Below are 21,564 nucleotides of genomic sequence, written 5' to 3' on the forward strand. Positions count from 1 at the left end.
GGAAATCAAACCAGTCAATCCTAAAGGAAATCAGTCCTGACTATTCATTGGAAGGACTGACGCAGAAGCTGAAGCTCCAGTCTTTGGCCATCTGATGCAAAGAGCCGATTCATTGCAAAAGACTCCGACGCTGGGAAAGACTGAGGGCAGGAGGAGAAGGCGATGACAGAGGATGAGATGGTTGGATGGCATCACTGAATCCACAGACATGAGTTTGAGCAAGCTCTGGGAGAGAGGGACGGATAGGAGGGCCTGGAGTGCTGCAGTCCATGGGGTTGCAAAGAGTTGGACACCACTGAACTTGGGGGTGCAATGCATACCCCGCTTTGCACTGACTGCATGCTAAGTAGGTTTCTGTCTGAACTCAGGCCACTAGATAGCACAGAGCAAACTTCAGTCCCTTTCTATCATCAAGAATGTATATTTGGATCACAGTCTCCTCTGATTTCACTTTGCCACCCTCCCATCCCTTCTCCCTGACCTTGGTGTCTTCACCTATGGTTACGTCATTATCCATCTGACCTGAATCCTGTTTGGAACAAGGCAAGGGCTTCCCTGGTGGCGGCTCAGTGGTAAAGAATCCGCCTGACAATGCAGGAGACACAGGTTTGATCCCCGGGTCGGGAAGATCCCCCTGGAGAAGGAAATGGCAAACCCTTCCAGTATTCTCGCCTGGAGAATCCCATAGTCGGAGGAGCCTGGCGCACTAGTCTGTGGGGTTGCAGAGAGCCGGATGCGACTTAGGGACTCAAGCACCACAAGGCGCACGTGGCCCTGAGAACACGCCTGCGTATCAAGTAGATGTTTAGAATAATATGTAAGCTGGGCTTCACAACTTCAGCCCTAAGCCCTCTGAGAAGGGGGAGCCCTCCTGCAGTAGGTTGGAAGCAGGGCCTGGGGGGCTGTCTGCTGTGGAAACCGACGTGCCCAAGGCATTTTCCTATAGTGGGGGCAGCCCCCAGGTTCCCAGGTGAGCCTGGAGTCCCGGTCCGGGTCCACCTTTGTGTTGGCAAAATCTCTCTCTGTTCATCAGTCCCAACAGAGGATCGGGGGGTGGGGCTCATCAGGAAGCCACGCCCTCTTCTGGGTTCCTGCCCAGACACGCCCACCGAGCCCCCACTGCTCCTTTAGCCCGTGTAGATGGTAGGGGCTTCCTGAGAGAGCTCTTCCTGACCACTAGTAAGGGGGGTTAATTTGGTGACCGCACAGGCCAGGATTGTACTTACTGCACAGCCTAAAGAACAGGCTCATGGATGGATTATCTTTTAAATGAAGAATCTGTCTTGACCAGAGAAGAAGAAAGGACTTAAACCACAGAGCCTCAGCAGGGAAGGTTCAAGGCCTGGCGGACACGAGGGTGAGTTCCAGGCCCTCAACCCTTTTGGGCAGACGGCAGACTGGGACTTTTCTTTACCAACTTTGCATTGACAAGTGCACCTACCAACCAGCTCCCCTCCCTTACACATAGGCAGAAATTAAAAAAAATTAAACCACAACACTCGCACTCAGATGTTCCTCCTTTCACATAATTTCATCCAAGTTAACCTCCTGGGATTTGCTTTTCTGACAGTATTCCTTTCTTTAAACATATTTATTAGGTTGATCACCTATGTTGTAAATATTTGTATATCATCATCAAACATGCCGCCTGAATGCTAAACATGCTTTGAAAACTGAGATCTGAACACCTTTTTAGGAAAAAAAACATCTTTATTAAAAAAAAATAATAACTTACAAATGGAAAGAACTCTCTGGAATACAAGGGTTTGTTTTGCGTGCCGTGTTACAGACTGGGATAGTGTCACTGCACTTATTTTTAATGTCACTTTACAATAATATTAATGTCACAAACTGCATTATAGAGCAGTTTTCGTTCTGTATCCCAGACCGGCCCAAAGCACCACACAGATATAAAACTATCGTCAATAAAACATTTCAGCCAGGACTGGCATATATATTTTTATATATATATATATATATTTATATAGAGAGAGGCTTTCAAAACAGCTAACAATTAATGTCATCCTTAGTCAAAACGGAAGTCAAACTAACCTCAGAACTACGACACTGAGTACATGTCAGCATGGATACCTCCCATACGATATTTAAAATATAAACTTTCAAATACACTGAGAGGGTACATCAAGAGTGAGAAAAATAGAGTCTTAAGATTTAAATACAAATCCCCATTATGAAACCTTTAGGCAGCACAGAAAAGTCGTATGTTACAGAAGTGCAGGCAAGCCTGTCCCGAAGCTGGTGTGACGAGCAGCGGGGGCTTGTCACAGGGGCCCCGCGAGGGTCACGCTGGGCCGAGAGCGAGAAAGGAGCCATAGGGACGCAGGCTGCCCCTCTCCACGCCAATGAGGGTCGCCAAGCTCGAAGCCACTCGGCTTTCCTCCGGAAAACCAGGCAGCCCAGCAGGTCGCCCCGCTGCAGCCCAGCGCACAGGTCCAGAGGCCGCGCGGGGCGTCATCACTTGGCATTCTGCTCCAAAGCGGAGTACTCGGTCTCCGAAACGCGGGAGGCATCAATGAGCTTGGTGAGGCCCGTCTTGGCCGAGTACTTGAAGATGAAGGCCTTCATCAGCTCGTACCGGTAGTTGCGGTTGATGAAGCTGTAGAGCACGGGGTTGACACAGCAGTGCACCAGCGACAGGCACTGCGTGACGTGCAGCGCCGTGAAGAGGAAGGCCTCCAGCTGACAGGTGAAGGGGATGTAGTGCAGGATGGAGAAGATGTCCAGCAGCACCACCAGGTGGTAAGGCAGCCAGCACACCAGGAAGACCACCACGTAGGAGAGGATGATCTTCCGGCTGCTCTGCTTCTCCTGGTCGCTGGAGGAGGCGATGGCGCGGGCCAGCAGGAAGTAGAAGACAGCGATGATGCAGAAAGGAATGGCGAAGCCCAGGATCACGGAGACCAGCTCCATGCTGATGAGCCACTCCTTGACGCTGTGCTCGGGGTAGAAAGCCCGGCAGTAGGTCTCGTTGTTGGAGGCGGACGTCACGGTCTTCAGGTAGTAGGTGTCGGGCAGGGACACGCTGAAGGCCAGCAGCCACACCAGGACACACACGGCACGGCGCACCAGCCTCTTCTTGCGGCCGGAGGTGCTGGCGAAGTAGGCGACGGACAGGTAGCGATCCACACTCATGCAGGTGAGGAAGAAGATGCTGCCGAAGAGGTTGATGGAGAAGATGAGGTGGGTGACCTTGCACGTGAGCTCGCCCATGGGCCACTGGTTATGCTGCACGAGGCTGACCACCCAGACAGGGATGGTGACCACCACCCACAGGTCGGCGATGGCCAGGTTCAAGATGTAGCAGTGCGTGTCGTAGCCCGTAGTCTTGGCCTGGATATTCACCCAGACCACCACGGAGTTGGCGATCATGCCAATCACAAAGATGAAGATGTAGACGAAGGACAGCGTGTATAGCAGGACGCTTTTGTTGGGTATGTGGCCGCACTGCAGGGTGTCCACTGCGATGCAGTCGCTGCCATTGCAGGGCCAGCTGATGTCGGAGAAGTTCCCCGGCTCCGAGTAGTCCAAGAGATGCAGATCCATGGTGTCAAGGGCAGCGGTTGAACGGCCTGCGCGCAAAAGCAAATACAGTTTTAAAAGATGCAAGAGCAGAATGGATCCCTTAGCAAACGCTCCAGGCCTGTAAAGCGCTTTCCCAGCACCCCCATCTGCTCAGAGGTTTCACAGTAGCTCCCAAGTAACTTTGCAAAGAAAGGAGAGAACAAAACTGACCATGACAGAATCTGCAAAACACACCCACATTCTAAAACCATGTGAGTCCATCTCTCTCAAAGAGTGAAAGCATTCGCTTCCTCTGTCTTTGCAGGACTGTGTTCTCAAGAGGTCACCAGACTGGGCTGTGCCCGGATGTGAAACTGACACATTCTGGGGGGTCAGAGGGACGTCGGGCAGCTGAGCCTCAGCCGGGAGGTGCCTGTGGCCAGCTCACTTTCCCCTGCGGATGGCAGAGGCATTTCACCCACATACCCAAGAGCAGGGGGTGGATCTGTTCCCTGCACTGGTGAGTAACAAGCGTCCTGCTTGGCCGTGTCGGGCTGCCTGCGGTTTGCAGACCTCTGGAGGTGTGGACAGTGTGTGGCCTGCCCTGCAATTTCACTGCGCCCCCATCCACAGTCTCTGACTTTGCCATGTGATTCTCAACTCAGAGCCACCAATCAGCCATCTCCTAATGTGGGCCATTGCCTGGTTTTCCACCTTTTATTTGTCCAACTGCTTTGACAGCAACTTGTACCAAGACCCAAAGCTGGGTCTTGGAGGGACTGGCTTTTCCTAATGGTCTTCCCTGCTGATCTGGCGTGAGGTCAACACTCTCGACTGGCACCATCTTAACACCCAGAAGAATCCCGGCCTGAGGCGTTACTGTGCCTGGGGATGACGGCCCACTGACTCCAGCTCTGAGAGCTGCCCAGGGCTGTCTTCTCCTGCTGACCCGCCCACCTGAAGGCTCTGAAGTGCCCCCACCACCACCCTGGGTGGACAGCCTCACTGCGTCCCCACAGGAAGGGGCTGTAAAATGAAAACACTCGGCCCAAGGGTGCCCGGCTGGGCATTGCCATCTAGAGTAGGGAGTCTGTTCCTCCTTCTCCCGTCGCAGGTAAGGACCGACTGCAAGCCAAGCTTATTTGCCAAGTTCATCTAAACTGGACTCCAGGCTACACATGAGAGGTCCCGGAGGATGGGGAAGGATGGTCCCTGAGTCAGGGCCCAGTGGCCGGGCTAACAGTCCACAGAGACCCAGCTGGGAGAGCACCCCTCTGGTGACCAGACCGTCCTGGGCTGGGATTCGGGCTCCTGCCTCATTAGCGTTTCATGTGAGTCTAGTTAATCCGTCATCTGCCACTGCTTTCTCAGCGCACCAGCCCCCATCTCCCAGGGCTAAGAACTCAAGGGCTGAGGACAGAATCTAACGGACAGAAACTCAAAACCGCATCCATCCCCTCTCTTGACCTATCAAAAAGCACGGACTCGCTTACTTCTTGCTCCACATTCAAAACTGACCAAGTGGCTAAGTGGTCAATGTCCCGCCCTGAGAGGGGGGAAAGGCAGGAGCTACCCGCAGACAGCGAGCTGATGCCTTTACCTCCAGGGGAAACAAGCAGACGCCCAAGAAGTGAGGCCATCCACCTGCTGCCGCCCAAGGCCACCTCAGCCTCCAGACTCACAGCTGAGGACCTGCCCTAGGACCACAGGTATGGAGATGGCCCTCAGTTGCTGTCTGTTTGCCTCTGTGAGCAGCAAGTGGCCGCTGGTTCCCTTCCAGGTGACCTGACCAGGCCTCAGCATCCCCTGCTGCTGCTGGACACAGCTGGACCTCTGAGGAGGGGGTGGTGGAGCCACGGGGCCCGAGGCCAGGAAACCTGGTGGTCCTCAGAGCCTCCCCCCATCACCAGAGGACACTCAGGCCCTGGGACCACCGACTTGGTCAGGCAAAACCTGACCAGAGGGCACACACGGAAAATCAGCAAGGTCAAGTTGAAGTGAAATGAAGTGAAGGTCACTCAGTCGTGTCCGACGCTTTGCGACCCCATGGACTACACAGTCCAGGGGATTCTCCAGGCCAGGATACTGGAGTGGGTGGCCTTTTCCTTCTCCAGGGGATCTTCCCAACCCAGGGATCGAACCCAGGTCTCCCGTATTGCAGGTGGATTCTTTGCCAGCTGAGCCATCAGGGAAGCCCAAGGTCAAGTCAGGACAAATAAACTCATCCTCCTAAGAGACTGTGGAAGATGCAGCTGGAGGACCCCAAGCGGACATGGACGCACAGTGCATGCCTGTGAGAGACCAGGCCTGGACAGCCCTCGCGGTGGGCAGCCACCTCCAGATCCTGCCTTCAAGGTGCTCCTGACCCTCCCACCACCCTGGGCTGCTAAGCAGCCAGGAACTGATGGTGCCCGCTGCACCCTCGCCTTCAGGAGAGAGGGAGGGGAGGATTTGGGCTTGACTCTCCTGTATGGCTGTAAGGTGTGACCCCGTTTTTTCCCATCTCCTTAAAATGAAACACATCCACAGCTGAGCGTCGTTTCCTATTTGGCCCAGCCACCTCATTCTTTCTGGAGCTGTTAGTAATTGCGCTCTGCTCTTTTGGGAGAAGCATACAAGACACCTTCCAACCTGGGGGGGGTTCCAACCTTCCGGTGTCATATTTTCTTGTCTTTTCATACTGTTGATGGGGTTCTCACAGCAAGAATACTGGAGCGGTCTGCCCTTCCCTTCTCCAGTGGACCACGTTTTGTCAGAACTCTTCACTGGGACCCGTCCATCTGGGGTGATGGACTCGCGGCTCATAGCTTCACTGAGTAATACAAGCCCCTTCGCCACGACCAGGCTGTGATCCATGAAACACACTTGCAGCATGGCATGGGCTTCCCTAAGGCCTAGTGGTAAAGGCTGCACGAGTGGCAAGGAAGCCTTCTGCCAGCGCAGGAAACAGAAGAGACATGGGTTCAATCCTTGAGTCAGGAAGATCCCCTGGAGGAAGAAATGGCAACCCAACTCCGGTATTCTCGCCTGGAAAATCCCACAGACAGAGGAGCCTGGCGGGCTACAGCCCGTGGGGTTGCAGAGTCGGTGTGACTGAGCGACTAACACTTTCACTTTAGCTTATAAAGCACTTTCAGCCCATGACCTCATCTGACCCGGGTCCCTGCAGAACTCAGCCGGAGGACGAGCTGCTGCCCCACAGAGGCGGGCAGAGTGGGGCTGGGCCCTGGCTGAGGGTCCTTTCCTCTGCCCGCCCTGGCACAGCCCTACTAGAGGCCTCCACAGATGCAGCCAGAATCCCTGGGGTCTGCGCCGTGCACGGGGGCTGGAGAAAAAGGAAGCCTGACTGAGATGCTACGCCCCCACTTCTGTCTTCCCCCCAAGGAGTCATCCCGCTAACTGGACATGCCGTACCCCCCAGCACCCAGGTGGAGGGGCATGGCTCAGTGTGGACGGAGGGGCCCACGGGCACAGGAGGTCTACAGGAATCACCAGGAGTCTGTGTCCCTCCAGGGCCCACATCTCCCGCACAGCAGACCGTCCACACTCACACCTCTGGGCCTGGGCCGGCCCTCGGTGTCCCCTGCGCCGCAGCCAAGGTAGGGAAGGGCTCAGGGACCCCATCGGGTCCTTAGGTTTCTGGCCTCTGGACAATGAAAACCCGACTTAATGATCACTGGTCCTCTGGGACCAGAAGGTGACTTAAGAGTCGGTCCACCGCCCCCCCTCCCCCACAGTCCTCTCTGTTTCCTCTTGGGCAGTGTGGGGAACCTTCCAGGAGGGGCTGGGGGTACAGCAGAGGCTTGGGGGGCGCCATGCTGGAGCTTGAAAGCCAGCTGGTCCACCGATCATCCACCACCAATCACTGACCAGCTACCAGCCCAGGAGATGAGCCAGAGGCCTGCGCCGTGCCCACCGGCCTTCTACCAGGGAGCCTACCGGCCCCTCCCCTCCCAGGGCAGAGGCTCCAGGGGTCCAGAGAAGTAAGAGAGGCCGCAAGAGAGGAGGTGTGCACGCAAGGAGTGCAGCAATCCAGCCCCCTGCAGATCTAAACGGGAAGCCAAAGAGGGGGGAAAATGCTGCAGGAGAGCGCAGCCCACGTCACCTGTCATTTTTCACCTGTTCTGTTTTGGAAACAAACAAGGGCTCTTTCCAGAAAAAGAGAATAGTATCGTATAAAGACATCTGCCAGGTCACGTCGAATGCAGTCGGTGGGCCTCTGAGCGTGTGTCCAGGAGGCCCGAGGCTAATCGTGGGTGGTCCCTGCGCCTAAGACAACAAACTTCCGAAGTCACTGTCTTAGATTTAACAGGTGATGCTCTCAAGACCCTGACCTGAACAAAGATGTGATCCAGCAACTGCAGAACGTCTACCCAGACCCCTGGCTCCCCAAGGCCTGGCAAACTTGAGGGAGGCAGGGGTGAGAGGGACATCCCATCAACCCCCCGAGACCCTTCACCAGAGTCTCCACTTGCCCCCAGGAAAAGCGAGGGGTCATCCCATGCAACTGGAGGGCTCACTGCCTATGCCAACTGGGAAGCATGGGCCGTGATCCTCGTATACACGGTGACATCTCCAGGCCATGTGGCCGGTCTGTGATGGCAGGAAGGGCTGTGGTGAGGCTGAGGATCCCAGGGTCTGAAGCCGACTCCCAATCCACGTGGACCAGACCCCCTCTGCTGCAATAAGCCAGCAGTTCCGTTCCTGTCGGCTTGGGCCAGAGCTCAGGAGGGACCTCTGGGTGACAGTCACACCTGTCCACCACCTGCGTCCCTTGGGGTTCAGAGCCCCAACCAGGGAGGGCGGGAGAATGAGAGACGACTTCTGACACAGGTTAATAACATCTGCGTAAAGATTTCTCATGGAAGGAAAGCAACCGGGCTTGGGATAAAAGATTCCTCCAGTTCTTTGATCTCACAAGTTCACACATTCTCTTCTCAAAATAAATATTCCCAAGATGCAAGGATGTTTATTGAAGCACTATTTATACACCGGCAAAAAAAATTGGTGACAACATAAATGTCGATCCATAAAGGACCGCAAACCACTATCTGGAATATAATACAGCTGTATAAAGAAAGAGGGGATGCTTTTATGAACATGGAAAGTTACACATATATACATGCCAAAAACACAAGAATTATGTGCATTTTGATAGGTACATGTATGTGCATAAGAGGCTTCCCAGGTTGCACTAGCGGTAAAGAACCTGCCCGCCAAGGCAGGAGACGCAAGAGATGCGGGTTCAGTCCCTAAGTCAGGAAGACCCCCTGGAGGAGGGCACGGCAACTCACCCCAGTATTCTTGCCTGGAGAATCCCATGGAGAGAGGAGCCTGGCCGGCTACGGTCCATGGCGTCACAAAGAGTCGGACATGACTGAAGTGACTGGGTGCACACTCATGTATGCGTAAAAGCGTGGGGAAAGATCTGCAGTGAATATAAAACTGGGCTGGAAGTGTGGGATAAGAGGACAAAGGAGGGATTGTGGCTTTCACCTCACACACTTCTCTGTGATCTGAAACTTGGCATCAAGAGTTATGGAAATTTTACTAGAGGCACGAACATCCCACAGAACAATGGTGGTTCGTGGTCCATTTTTTCTAGACCAGAGGGACCCCGCTGAAAACAAAGTAGTAATCAGCATCACTTTTTTTTCGTTCCCCTTTTCCCAATGGGTACTGGTTTCTCTCACCAAGCTCCCTCTATAGGGATCACTTCCTGTAGATTCTGGGTCCAACATCTGCACCCAGAGAGCATCACACTGCCACCAGGACAGGAAGTAGATTTTCCTATGGCCTGGAGGATGGAGAACCAGCGTCTGTCCACCTCGTCACCCCCACCCCCTAACCCCACACTGGCATCTGTAAGAGACTCATCTACCACTCACATCCCCATTTGCTGGAAGGGAGATGTCCCCTCGTCTCTCGGGCTTATTATTCATCAATCAAGGTTCCTTGGCGACCACAGCACAGCTCCAAGCGGCCTGACACATTCAGCTGCCCCCAGTGGTCTCCCTGCGCTCACCCGGCAAGCTGAGGGCAAAGCCAGAACGAGACATCTCCAAGTTCAGGGTCTCCATGGGCTGGTGCTTTGGCCTGCAAGGAACATGTCCTTCCCCTGGACCACAGTCACCCCCTGCAGGACACGGACGGCCCCACATTCAGGTACCCAACCGGAGTTCCCCAACACTGCCTTCAGCATGTGAGCAGTTTCCAGTCACAGACCTGGAACGCCCTTCCCGGCCAGCCAGGCAGGCCCCCATCTCCCCATTTATGCCCTCTGTTACTCCCACCTCCTCCCAGCCAGGCCGTATACCTCCACTCTTTTTCACTGGGCTGTTCCCCGGTCCCCCTCCTTCCTGCTCAAGCCCCCACCCCACGACATCTTACTGCCTGTGTACAGGGCAGCCAGCAATGGCGCCTGGACAAAGCACGTGTTCAGTGAATTCATAATCAATGAATCAACAGTGAATCAAGCTCCCGAGACCAGAAATATGAGATTATCAATGGAAACAGGAGCCCCGAGGAGACTATTCCGGAAGCCTCCCTTGAGCTAAGTCTCACCAGTTTCTATGCCTGCCAATGTTTGTGGAGCCCCTTCTGTGAGAAGCACTGCTCTGGGGCAATAACAGACCAGAATCATCACTCCCCACCCACCCCTGGGGACCCGCCAGCTAACCGAGAAGGTCGGGAAAGCAGCGTGGACATCGCTGGAGCGTGGAGAGGGACTTCCGCTCCAGTGACCAATGGGGACCCCCCAGAGGAAAGTGGGTGCTGGGGTGGCCAGGGATGTGCTACCGGAGGGTCACCGAACCTGGCTGAGCCTGTCCGTGCGAGAGCCACCACGGTCTTGAGCAAGGGCCTGGCTTTGGGGCAGAAAAGGCTTTTGAGGGAGGAGGCAGCAGGCCTGCAGGGGAAGCCAGGTGCTTGTCAGGCCTGGGTGCAGTGCAGAGAAGGTGACATGGGCCGGGCCACCCAGGGCACCGACTTGGACGCCGAGGGGACCCTGGGCTCTCCAGGATCTGTGCCCGCAGGCGACATTTTTCACTGGCTTTTCTGCAATTGGGGCTCAACTCATGTCCTCCCAGGGTGGAATTTCACAGAGCAGCTCAGTGTTGTCCCAACACGATCACCCAGCCTAGCTAACCGCACCGCTGGGCACCTGGAAACTGAGGCCAGACAGGCAGCAGGACCAGAAACTCAGGGGTGTGGCTGAAACCAGCTCTGTTCACCCTCCCCACACCCCAGGGACTCTCTAGGGGGACACAGAAGCAGGTCGCCTGCGAAAGCCCAGCCCTTTCCACTCCAGGAGCGCAATTTATATACGGAAGACCTGCACCATTCCTTTCTTTTTTTCAAATTAATTAATTTTAACTGGAGGCTAATCACAATATTGTGGTGTTTTTGCCAAACATCGACATGAATCGGCCACGGGTATACATGTGTGCCGCCATCCCCCTCCCCACCCCATCCCTCTGGACTGACCCAGAGCACCCGTGCTAAAAGTCCTTAGGAAACTGCACAGCTCTGGGGTTTGTTCATTTCGTACCAATCCTGCATTAAATCTATGGGAACGTCCAGGAGAGTTTTGGCCCAGGCTTGGGAGGCCAGCTGCTAGGACTGCGAGCAGAGCTGGGGCAGGGGGGCAGTCTGTCTCCCCCCACCCCATGTCAAACAAACAGAACAATGCCATCCTGGCTGCTGTTATTTTTCACAAGGAAAGCACTGCTCTGAGTCGTTTGAGAGAGAGAGAGAGAAATCCAAACCCTAATCCAGATAGAGGCCATCAATTTCCAGAGTCCTCAGACACTTCGCATTGATACACGGGGAGAACTGGGGGAAAGAGAACGAACCCCATGTCCAGAAACCTGATCTGTTCTATTGTGCTCAGCGGCCCGACTGGGAAGCGGCACAGGACCCAGGAGGGCAGACCCAGAGGTTCCCACGGCACAAAGGCTGCCCTCTGGGCTGGCGGGTGTAACCAGAGCCCTAATTCCCACCCAGCTTAGAAGCAGGATGAGCGGTGGGGGGTTAGCCAGCCTAGGACAACCCCAAACCCTGGGCTACACACAGTGGGGTTCCCATCTTAGACTTAAAACTAGGAGCAGACGTGACAGAGGTTTCCTGGACCGTAAGAGAACTGGGAGGTGTTAGCCATGTGGCTGGCCCTGCCCCCTTTATCTGTCCCCTGCCCGTGGGCACCACCCAAGGCGGTCTCAGCCCCTCCACCTCGGAACAAAAAAGCAGAGTCAGCTTCCAAATCTGCTTAGGGCTCCGCAAAATTTTCACTATGAAAACACGCAACTCTCTCATCACTTGAAGAACCAAGCAACGACATTTTTTCCAGTTCTAAGCTGAGTCGATTCTTGTGTAACCAAAGGATCAAAGATTCCAGCAGCAAACCATTAAGTATTCAAAATCAGAGGACTGCCCCCTTTTTTCTCATTCTTTCCCTTTTTTCTGCTTGCTTTCACTTTAATAAAACATATGTCTCCCAGAGCCATAATTTCCTGGACTTTAAAAACACTTGACATGACACACAAATTTCCACCTACACACATGCAATTTGTCTGGAAGCCCTTCTAAAACTATTTCTGTCCCTGAATAAAAACCAAGTTCCGTGGTTGCCTGGATGAAAAATACAAATACTTTCTAGCCCGGAATTCCACTCGTGTTCTGCAGAACCACTGAGAACCATCTCAAGTCCTAAAACCTTTAAGGTTTTTTCCTTCTCCTGGTTACCCTTAGGGTTCACAGAATGACTCTCTTTCAGTCTCAGGTTTGAGTAACCAATTTCCCTGGTGTCTCCTGGAAAACACGAGCCTCTCTCTTTGCCTGGAGTGATCAGACAAAAAGCCACTGTTCCTGATTAAGTAGGTTTTTTTTGTTTTGGGTTTTTTTTTTCCATCCAGAAAGACTATACTTTGCCTGTTCTGGACCTGATTAAAAACCATAATACCTTCTCCAATCTCTCAAGACTGGCTGCTAATATGGGATAACCTCGGAAGTCCTGACTCAGTTAAGCATCTGCATGCTCCCTGCACTGTACCTTCCAGAACTTTTAAAAAATGACAACTGCAATGCACATCCCTTTAAAAAATCAGATGAGCAGCAAAACACAGCAGCAAGTCTCAATTTTCTTTTGCTTTTCCACCCAAATCCCGAGCAACCCTCCTCCCCCACCCCCATCTCCAGGAGCTTGGGGCATGGAGCTCCACAGTTGGTGCACACTGGAGTGTTTATGGCAGAGACTGGGGGAAAAAAGAGCAAATTGTTTCCAAGCTAGAGCTCCCCATGTGCAACTCTGCTTTAGAAAAAGGCTCTGCATCTGGGGAAGCTCAAGGGCTGATGAAAGAAGGGCAAGCAGTTTATCCATTTAAAATCTATGGAAAGTGAAGCGCAGACACCAGCCGCCTCCACTTGCCTTTCTCGGAGAGGCTATTTGATCTCCGCATTTCCCTGGAATAAATAAAGCCACACAAAGGCAACATCTGCCCGTTTAAAGAGAAAAGAAAAAGTTACCACATTGAGACTCTGCAGAATGAATGTTTCAGGAGATGTCAGGGCATCAAATACCTTCAAAGGGCTGTAAACCATTTGGGGGGGGGCCCTTCTACGTCTGGAAAACGTAATGATCCTGGTGTGAGCAAATGAATTGAAAGAAAGAAAGAGAGACAGAGAGAGAAAGAAAAAGGGAGACAGGCAGTCTGACTTTTACAACTTCTCATTCTCCCTGGAACTTCCAAGTCTTGGCTAACCACCCAAGCCTGACCTCACTGCAGAGTTTTGAGTCACTCCTCAGATCTTTATGCAGGCGAACAAAATCGAACAAAATTCATGTTTTTTACTTCAAGAGTACAATCACAGTGCAAAATCCTAGACTTGTGTGTGCCTTTTTTTTTTTCCCAACTGAAGTCAGATTTAACACCTTCTGAGCGAACAGCAAATAGTCAGATTAAGAAGGATGCAGTGGAGAGACAAGAGGGCCGGGCTGTATTTAACATTCACTCTTATAGCTTCCGGATTTACAGGCTCTGGTAATCTTCCAGAGCAGTGAATTCAAACCCATTCTGGACCCACAAAGACTCTCAGCCCAGTTTTCTTCTCCGCTGGAGGACGCCTCTTCGTAAGGGGCACATCTTTCTGGAATTACACGTTTAGTGCCAACTGTTTCCCCAGTGGAGAGACAGAAGAGAAAACAGGTAGGCAGCGGCGCTAAGCTGACCCCGATGCCAACTTTGAGCAAGAGGGATGGACAGTCTGCTTGCAGATGAACCTCAGATTCCTCAGTCCAACAGACACACACAGAGAGCGCCTTCCACTTCAGAAAACAGCCCTTGTTGACTTTCTGCAGCCCACGGGAAGCCCCAAGTTAGCAGCCGCACTTCGCAAGGCAGCACGCCGCCTGGGCTTTCGGAAACCAGACCTGCGGACTCGCCAGCACCCATCAGAGCTTATTAGAAAGAAGAGCTCTGGAAAAAGACCACTGCGCTTAAGAGCAGACCCCTGCCCGCCGTCCGCACGCCCTGCGGACCCAGCAGCGTTTCCTTACCTGGCGGCTGGGCTCCTCCGACTCCGGCTCGCCTTCTGGGTTCAGGCGCTCGGTGCCTTAGGGCTGAGCAGTTTGCACAAGTGTGAGCTTTCTGGGGCTGCAGACTCGCGTTATATACACTGCGGGCGGGCGGCCTCTAGATGGCAGCTTTGTAACCGGCATCTGCTGCTTCCCTTCCCGGGCCGCCCCCCTCCCCCTCCATCCCTCCGCCCCGGCCATCCACCCTCCGTGCGCGCGCGCGCGCACACACACATGCTTACATGCACGCACACACTTGCACGCGCGCGCGCACCCTCACCCCTCTTGTAAACCCCGATCTGTGGTTTCCGGCCAAACTCTCGCACACAAGCATACTCTGGGGAAATCCCAGCCTGCCTTCATTTGCAGAGTCTAATGAAGCTACAAGATCCAGACCCCAGGTGGAGGGGGGAGATGCGTCAGCAGAAGAAACATCGGCAAAGAAACCCCAGCACTTTGCCAAATCATCAAATATTTATCTGGGTCTCAGGGATATCTTTAATAATCCCATTAACAAGAAGAATTCCTTTGAATGCCTCTTAGCTCTAGGGAAGACTTTGTTCCCAAGACAAATTGCTCTGAACTTCTGAACTTCGGTGTTGATTTATTAAGCCTGGGTTGTCTTTGTTAATTCCTCCAAAACAGAAGCAACAGTTTTGGAAGGGGAGCAATGAATCTGTACCACATCATACTACCCCCAAAGGAGGGGACGGAACATTTGTAATAGATTTTATTTAGATTCTTTTATTTGTAAATCTTGAAAGTCTGGTGAAAATAACGTTCTGAACCACCTACCTAGTGCCAGACACACACTAGAGGTATCAGACATGTCTTTTGATAATGTCCTGTTCAGAGGTTAATTTAGCAAATATTTATTTTTATTATTGACATATACATTCTTATCTAGAAGTGGGTGGCTGAAGTTCTGTCCATGGGGGAATTAGACCTAAAAATGTGCTTCGCATAATAATCACCTCTACTGCCCTATTTAGATTAATCAAGGGTAAGACAAGGACCTGAACTTTCACTTTTAAAACCATGCTTACTGAGCTTTCCCCCAGAGTAACTGCTGTTCTGCGGCTTCTGTTTTGCTTTCTGCCTCTTGGCGTTAGTTCCATGGCTCAAGTCACTGTAAGCAGGCACCCAGTCCTCCTCTCCCTTCTCCCCAGCCCAAACCTTCTGAGATTCTTTTTATGCTTCTACTAAAAATACCAGCAGACAGCGAAATGCCGAGTCTGGAGAAGGGAGGTCAAACTCTTGGGCAGCCAGAAGGCCTCCGTGTTGCAGAAAGCCCTCAACAAAAGAAATATTTTGTTTAGATGAAACTTCACCAGCACAGTGAAATCACTCCAAAATACAAGCTAAGAGCACACCTGCTCCGGGAGGCTCTCAGAGGGGGTTTGCCCACCCTGTCCCGGCTCATCGGGTCGCTGTCCTTAACCACTGGCACGGACCTTCTTCCTGCCCTGCCTCTTGGGCACCAGAAGCCCCATCTCCAAGCTCCCACAGTGAAAGTGACTGTGAAGTAAAACCCAGGCCGCCAGGATGCACACACGCAGGATTTGGGGGAGTCTGTAAGTACACGCTCAGGACTTTCCTGGACCTGTTTTCTCCCGGCAGTGACCCTGCGTCTGAGCCTGACAAATGCCCGCGGCGGCAGCCAGGACAGAGCTGCCCTCCTCCAGACAGCGACGCACAGGCTGACCTTCTATGTCTATGAACTTGATCTGTCCCTCAGTGAACACGATTCTCCTTTGGCAGGTTCCAGGGGCCAGAGCAAAAGGCAGGATGGGTTTGAATCTGCTCTCAATTAGGCGTGCTGTGTTGAAAAGAAAGCAAGCCTCCTCGCAGAAAAACCAGTGCGAAGAAAGCAAGCCTCCTCGCAGAAAAACCAGTGCGACAGGATGCAGTCGCTAAAGCAGAGGAAGGAAAACACAAACTAGATGTTAAAAGAAAAAAAAAGAACCCACTTCAGGTCAGATGCTGTGGGGCCCGAGAGGGCTCAGCATCCAGAGGAGGGCGAAGGGCGCAGGGATCCTGGTACTGGTTCAGTTCGTGCAGAGCTGCGTGCTCCCGCCCACCACCCTCCCGGGTCCGAGTACTCCCCTGGCTGTTCCCACCCCCAGTCCTCTCGGAGAGCCCAGTCCTGGGGGATTTGAGAGGGTAAGTAAGCCAGGTTTTGCAAGGGAACAGGAATCCATCCCCCTGGGACCCAAAATGTCTCTTGGAACGTTTGGAAGTCTGCCCTGCTGTTGGGAGGATTGCGTTTCTAACGGAGGGGTTAGTTGGGGAAGAATGGGTTTGATTAGCCCCATGGGAAACTCCGAGAAGCAGAAATGGGTCTCTGTGCCTAGGGTTGTCCAGAACTCATAGTTCCTTGACCCGTTCCTAGCCCTGACTACTCATTCAGTGGCGCCGTGAAGGGGTGTTCAGCCAAGCCCCTCTTTTTCCCTGTCTATAATCTGCACCTGGGATTTTAGACCCCCATAGAGCAGCTGTCCCCACTGGGCTCTGATTTGCCTGTGGATGTGGCCCCATCAACCTCCTGCCTCGAAACCCCAGCTCCCTTTCAGAGGGATCCTGGAGGGCCAGAGCTATGGCAGGCAGGGTAGGGGTTTCAGGGGGGCACAGTTAGGATGGAGAGATGGTGGTCTCTGATGGTGGGCAGGGTGGGAGCTTCGAGGGGCACAGTTAGGATGGAGAGATGGTGGTCTCTGATGGCGGGCAGGGTGGGGGCTTCGGGGGGCACAGTTAGGATGGAGAGACGGTGGTCTCTGATGGCGGGCAGGGTGGGTGCTTCGGGGGGCACAGTTAGGATGGAGAGACGGTGGTCTCTGATGGCAGGCAGGGTGGGGGCTTCGGGGGGCACAGTTAGGATGGAGAGATGGTGGTCTCTGATGGCGGGCAGGGTGGGGGCTTCGGGGGGGCACAGTTAGGATGGAGAGACGGTGGTCTCTGATGGCAGGCAGGGTGGGGGCTTCGGGGGGCACAGTTAGGATGGAGAGATGGTGGTCTCTGATGGCGGGCAGGGTGAGGGCTTAGGGGGGCACAGTGGGATGGAGAGAGGGTGGTCTCTGATGGCGGGCAGGGTGGGAGCTTCAGGAGGCACAGTAGGATGGAGAGAGGGTGGTCTCTGATGACTGCATACGTGGCCCACAGAGGCTCCCCCGCACCGTTGCCCGAAGGCTGAAGACTAACCCAGCCCCGGGGGGGGCTTCCTTGCAACCTCAGCACATCACACCAGGTGTTATGGATTCCTGGAACCAGCCAGAGGCTTGGCCTGGCGGAAGTCATCTCAGCCAGGACTGGACATCCCACCACCCCGAACCACAGATGCCGATGCCTGGCGTGGTGAGAGGACCTGGAAGGGAAGACAGAGCCCTGCCCTCAAGGGGATGGAGGTCCCAGGCTGGGCTGGGGTCCGATGGGTCTAATTTAGAGCCTGCCTTGCACACCATGTCTCCTTAGGCATCTTATGTCCTTGGACGCTTAGGTTCCTGTCTTTAAAGTGATTATAACAGAACCTTCTATTCTTGGCAGGTGCATCTCAGGCTTAGGGTTTCCTTGGTAGCTCAGCCAGTAAAGAGTCTGCCTGCGATGCGGGAGACCCCTGTTCAATTCCTGGGTTGGGAAGACCCACCAGAGAAGGGTTAAGCTACCCACTCCAGTATTCTTGGCCTTTCCCGGTGGCTCAGCTGGTAAAGAATCCACCTGCAATGCAGGAGACCTGGGTTCAATCCCTGGGTTGGGAAGATCCCCTGGAGAAGGGAAAGGCTACCCACTCCAGTATTCTGGCCTGGAGGATTCCATGGACTGTATAGCCCATGGGGTCACAAATAGTCACAAAAAGTCACAACTGAGCGACTTTCACTTTCACTCTCAGGCTTAAATGAAAAAGTTGGAGGCACCTTGTAGGTCCCAGAAAGGCTATTTCTCTCCCGCCTCATCCCCTGGCCCTGGCCAAATTCTGGTGACACAGAACACCCTTGAAGATATAAAACTAAAGCCTTGCAACATTTTATGAACTCTTCCCTAAACTTTGTGCAATAACAGCTGTGCGTGTGTGACTTTTGCCAGTCTCTGTGCTAAGCGTTGCATTCTTTCAGTTAACAGTCACAGCAGCCCTTAACCTAAAGTGTCTGTTTTTGTCCTGCTTTTGTAACGGAGGAAACTAAGGCCCAGAGGGAGTGGGCAGCCTGCCCCTGGGCAGGTCACTGCCTGTGAAAAAGAGGGAGATTCAACCTGGTTTGCCTAGCTTTCCAGCACAGAAACACATACTCTTAAATGTAAAACGTGTATCAGGGTTCTAAAAGCAGGCTCTTGGGTGAGAATTCAGGGGGCACTGATGTATTAAGGAAGTGCTGCCAGAAGAAGCCGGCGAGTGCAGGGGGAAAGATAACCAGAGATACCATTTCTGACCTGTCTCTCACCTGTAGCCTGATCCCTGATGTCTCTCTGAAGCCTAAATTGCACCCTAATTTGTGCCAACCCCAGGCAAGGAAGCTAGTTTTCCTGTCCTGTATCCTTCAGCCAGTGGATCTGGACTGCTGGGTGATGGGTCGGGGAATATAACCACAGATACTTCCCGTTCTCAACCTGTGTGGGCAAAGCTGCTCTAGGAAATCGAGGTCAGCCTCTCATAGATTTACCCAGTCTCAAGCCTGGGCAGTAAACCCACATTAAGGGTGCCAAGGGGGTACACAGAACTAGAAGGGGTCAAGGGGACCTGGGGGAATACCACCAGCATCCACTACACTTGGCCTGTGGGGCATATAACTTATCAGATTTGACCCACATAGGAGAATAGTCTTTAATCAAGACCTGGACCAGCTTGTTTCCACCTCAGGACCTTTGCCCCCGATGTTTTCTGTTCTTGGAATGCTATTTCTAGTCATTGTTATATGGCTGCCTTCTTCTCATTATCCTGTTCCAGGCTTAAATACAATTGCTTTAGAAACACTTTCTCCACTCTAGCCAAAGAATCCCTCCATCCCAGTTACTCTCTTCATTATTTTGCTTTCTTCGTAACACTTACTCACAATCCAAAGTCATCATTTTGTTCTTGTCTTCTACCCGCTCGAGTGTAAATTCCTGCAGAGCAAGAATGTGCCTGTTCTGTTTCAGTGCTGTGTCCTTGTGGGCACACTCGACGCTTGGCTCATGCTGAGTGCTCATAAATATGACCTGAATAAACTCAGACAAATCTCACTTTCAAATCAGGGTTTTGCTCTCCTCCTATTTTGCTCATCTTCTCCCTCGTAGAAGTCGGGGGTGGGGTTTAGGAAAGAGTCCAGGTTCAGGGTTTTGGCGAAACCTAAAACATTAACATTGAACCAGGAGCTTGAGATTAGCATATAGACATTACTATATATGAGATAGATAACCCACAGAGACCACTGTATAGCACAGGGAACCATACTCAGTATTTTGTAATGACCTATAAGGGACAAGAATCTGAAAAAGAATATGTGTGTGTGTGTGTGTAAATTGCTGTGCTGCATACCTTAAACAAACGTGATATTAGAAATCAACTATATTTCAATTCTCAAGACTCTTGAGATTCCCTTGGACTGCAAGGAGATCAAACCAGTCAACCCTAAAGGAAATTAATCCTGAATATTCATTAGAAGGACTGATGCTGAAACTGAAGCTCCAATACTTGGGCCACCTGATTTGAAGAGCCAAATCATTGGGAAAGACCCCGATGCTGGGAAGGATTGAAGGCAGGATGAGAAGGGGGTGACAGAGGATGAGATGGCTGGATGGCTTCACCAAATTGATCAACATGAGTTTGAGCAAGCTGCGGGAGATGGTGAAGGACAGGGAAGCCTGGTGTGCTGCAGTCCATGGGATCGCAAAGAGTCGGACATGACTGAGCGACTGAATGACAACAATACTTCAACTGAAAAAATATACACCTTGCAAGTGGGCAAAAAATGTGAACAGGTAGATACTTCACACAGAGGGATCTCCAGATGACCTAAACACATAACAGAAAGTGTACAACTTCCTTAGTCATAGGGAAAATACAAACTAAAATAACGGGGCCAGACAACTGGACCCCCATCAGAAAGAATAAAATGAGATGACTGAGTGTTACCAAAGGCTGTGGAACCGCCAGAATTTTCCCACACCCCTGCTTCTCAAACTCTGTGCGGTGAAGACCAGCATCCTTTGTAGGCTCCCGTGCATTGCAAACCAGAACGTGGTCCACCGAGAAGCACCCGGACAGAAGTCCCTGCCTGGGGCCCCTCAGGCAGCTGTGCCATCTGCAGTGTCAGTCTGCACTGTCACACAAGGCTGCCAGCTGTGGATGCGTGTGCCACTGGCACATTTCTAGAAGTTTCTAAATGCTCATTCTCAATTTCTGGACCTGACCCTTTGCAGGCTAGCAGAAAGTAGCTCACAGCACACACATCCAGTGACACACTCTACCCGGATGGTGGAGGTGCAAAATACCACAACCACTTTGGCGGGATTTGCTAAAATTAAACATACGTATACCCTATGACCCAGAAGTTCCACTGCAACATAAATACACAACTTAAAGGTGTTATATTGCAGCAAAAAAAAAAAAGCCAGAATGTTTATAAGAGGACTATTTATAAGAACTCAAACTAGAAATGACCAGACATTAGCCAAAAAGGATCTTGCAAGCCTATATCCCTCACGAACATAGACATAAAAATCTTTTAAAAAGCAAATCAAATACCACAGTATAATATATCATGATTAAGTGGGGTTTATTCTTGAAATACAAGGCCAGTTAAACATTTCAAAATTAATAGAATTCACTAAATTAATAAAAAAGCATTTGAAAACCTTTAAAACCAATTCATGATAACTTTCAGCAATCTGGAAATGAAATAATCTTGATTAGATTTAATTTCTTAGTTTGATATAACCAATGTATACACTTGATATAGGGCATGTATGAATACTTAGTTAACATCATACGTAACGCTAAAAAATTGAATACCTTAACTACATCTAAAATTAAAAACAAGCAAAGATACCCACTTTTACCATCTCCTTTCAATATTGTACTGGTTTCTGAGCTAGTCTCAATAAGGAAAAAAAGAAATAAAGGCAATGGATTGGAAAGAAAGTGAAAGTGAAGTTGCTCCGTCATGTCTGACTATTTTCGACCCCATGGACTGTAGCCTACCAGGCTTCTGCTTCCACGGGATTTTCCAAGCAAGAGTACCGGAGTGGGCTGCCATTGGAAAAAACATGTAAAACTTCTTTTATTGGCAGTTGACATGATTATTTACATAGAAAAAATCCTGATGAATCTACAAAACAAATTCGAGAACTAAACAGCCATGAGAGAAATTAAATGAAACCAAAGGGAATGGAGCCTGCCAGGCCCCCCTGTCCATGGGATTCTCCAGCCAAGAATACTGGAGTGGGTTGCTATGCTCTCCTCAAAAATGAATGAGGAGGTAAAGCATGTTCATGGATTGGGAGAC

At 51.8% G+C, this 21,564-nt stretch overlaps 1 protein-coding gene and 1 long non-coding RNA gene across 2 annotated transcripts; one reads left to right on the top strand and one right to left on the bottom strand.

Moving 5' to 3' along the window:
- Window positions 1–1,689: 1,689 nt before the first annotated feature.
- ACKR3 (atypical chemokine receptor 3) lies at window positions 1,690–14,546 on the bottom strand. Its single transcript, XM_086394198.1, has 2 exons — window positions 14,075–14,546; window positions 1,690–3,590 (listed from the first exon to the last, which is right to left on the bottom strand). The coding sequence occupies exon 2, from the start codon at window positions 3,562–3,564 to the stop codon at window positions 2,476–2,478; it is 1,089 nt and encodes a 362-aa protein (XP_086250324.1). The 5' UTR covers window positions 3,565–3,590; window positions 14,075–14,546; the 3' UTR covers window positions 1,690–2,475.
- A 664-nt stretch (window positions 14,547–15,210) lies between these two features.
- On the top strand, window positions 15,211–19,308 carry LOC147374888 (uncharacterized). Its single transcript, XR_015161491.1, has 2 exons — window positions 15,211–16,255; window positions 17,252–19,308. It is a non-coding gene; the product is annotated as an uncharacterized LOC147374888 (long non-coding RNA).
- Window positions 19,309–21,564: the final 2,256 nt, after the last annotated feature.

This window comes from Bos grunniens, chromosome 3 (genome assembly GCF_055505025.1).
Source record: "Bos grunniens cultivar Pamir isolate PY7600 chromosome 3, Bosgru_T2T1.0, whole genome shotgun sequence".
NCBI classification, from domain to species: Eukaryota; Metazoa; Chordata; class Mammalia; order Artiodactyla; family Bovidae; genus Bos; species Bos grunniens.

What these genes read in the sequence shown, in the direction of transcription:
- ACKR3 (XM_086394198.1), bottom strand. Translation starts at nt 3,564, where the DNA reads ATGGATCTGCATCTCTTGGACTACTCGGAGCCGGGGAACTTCTCCGAC.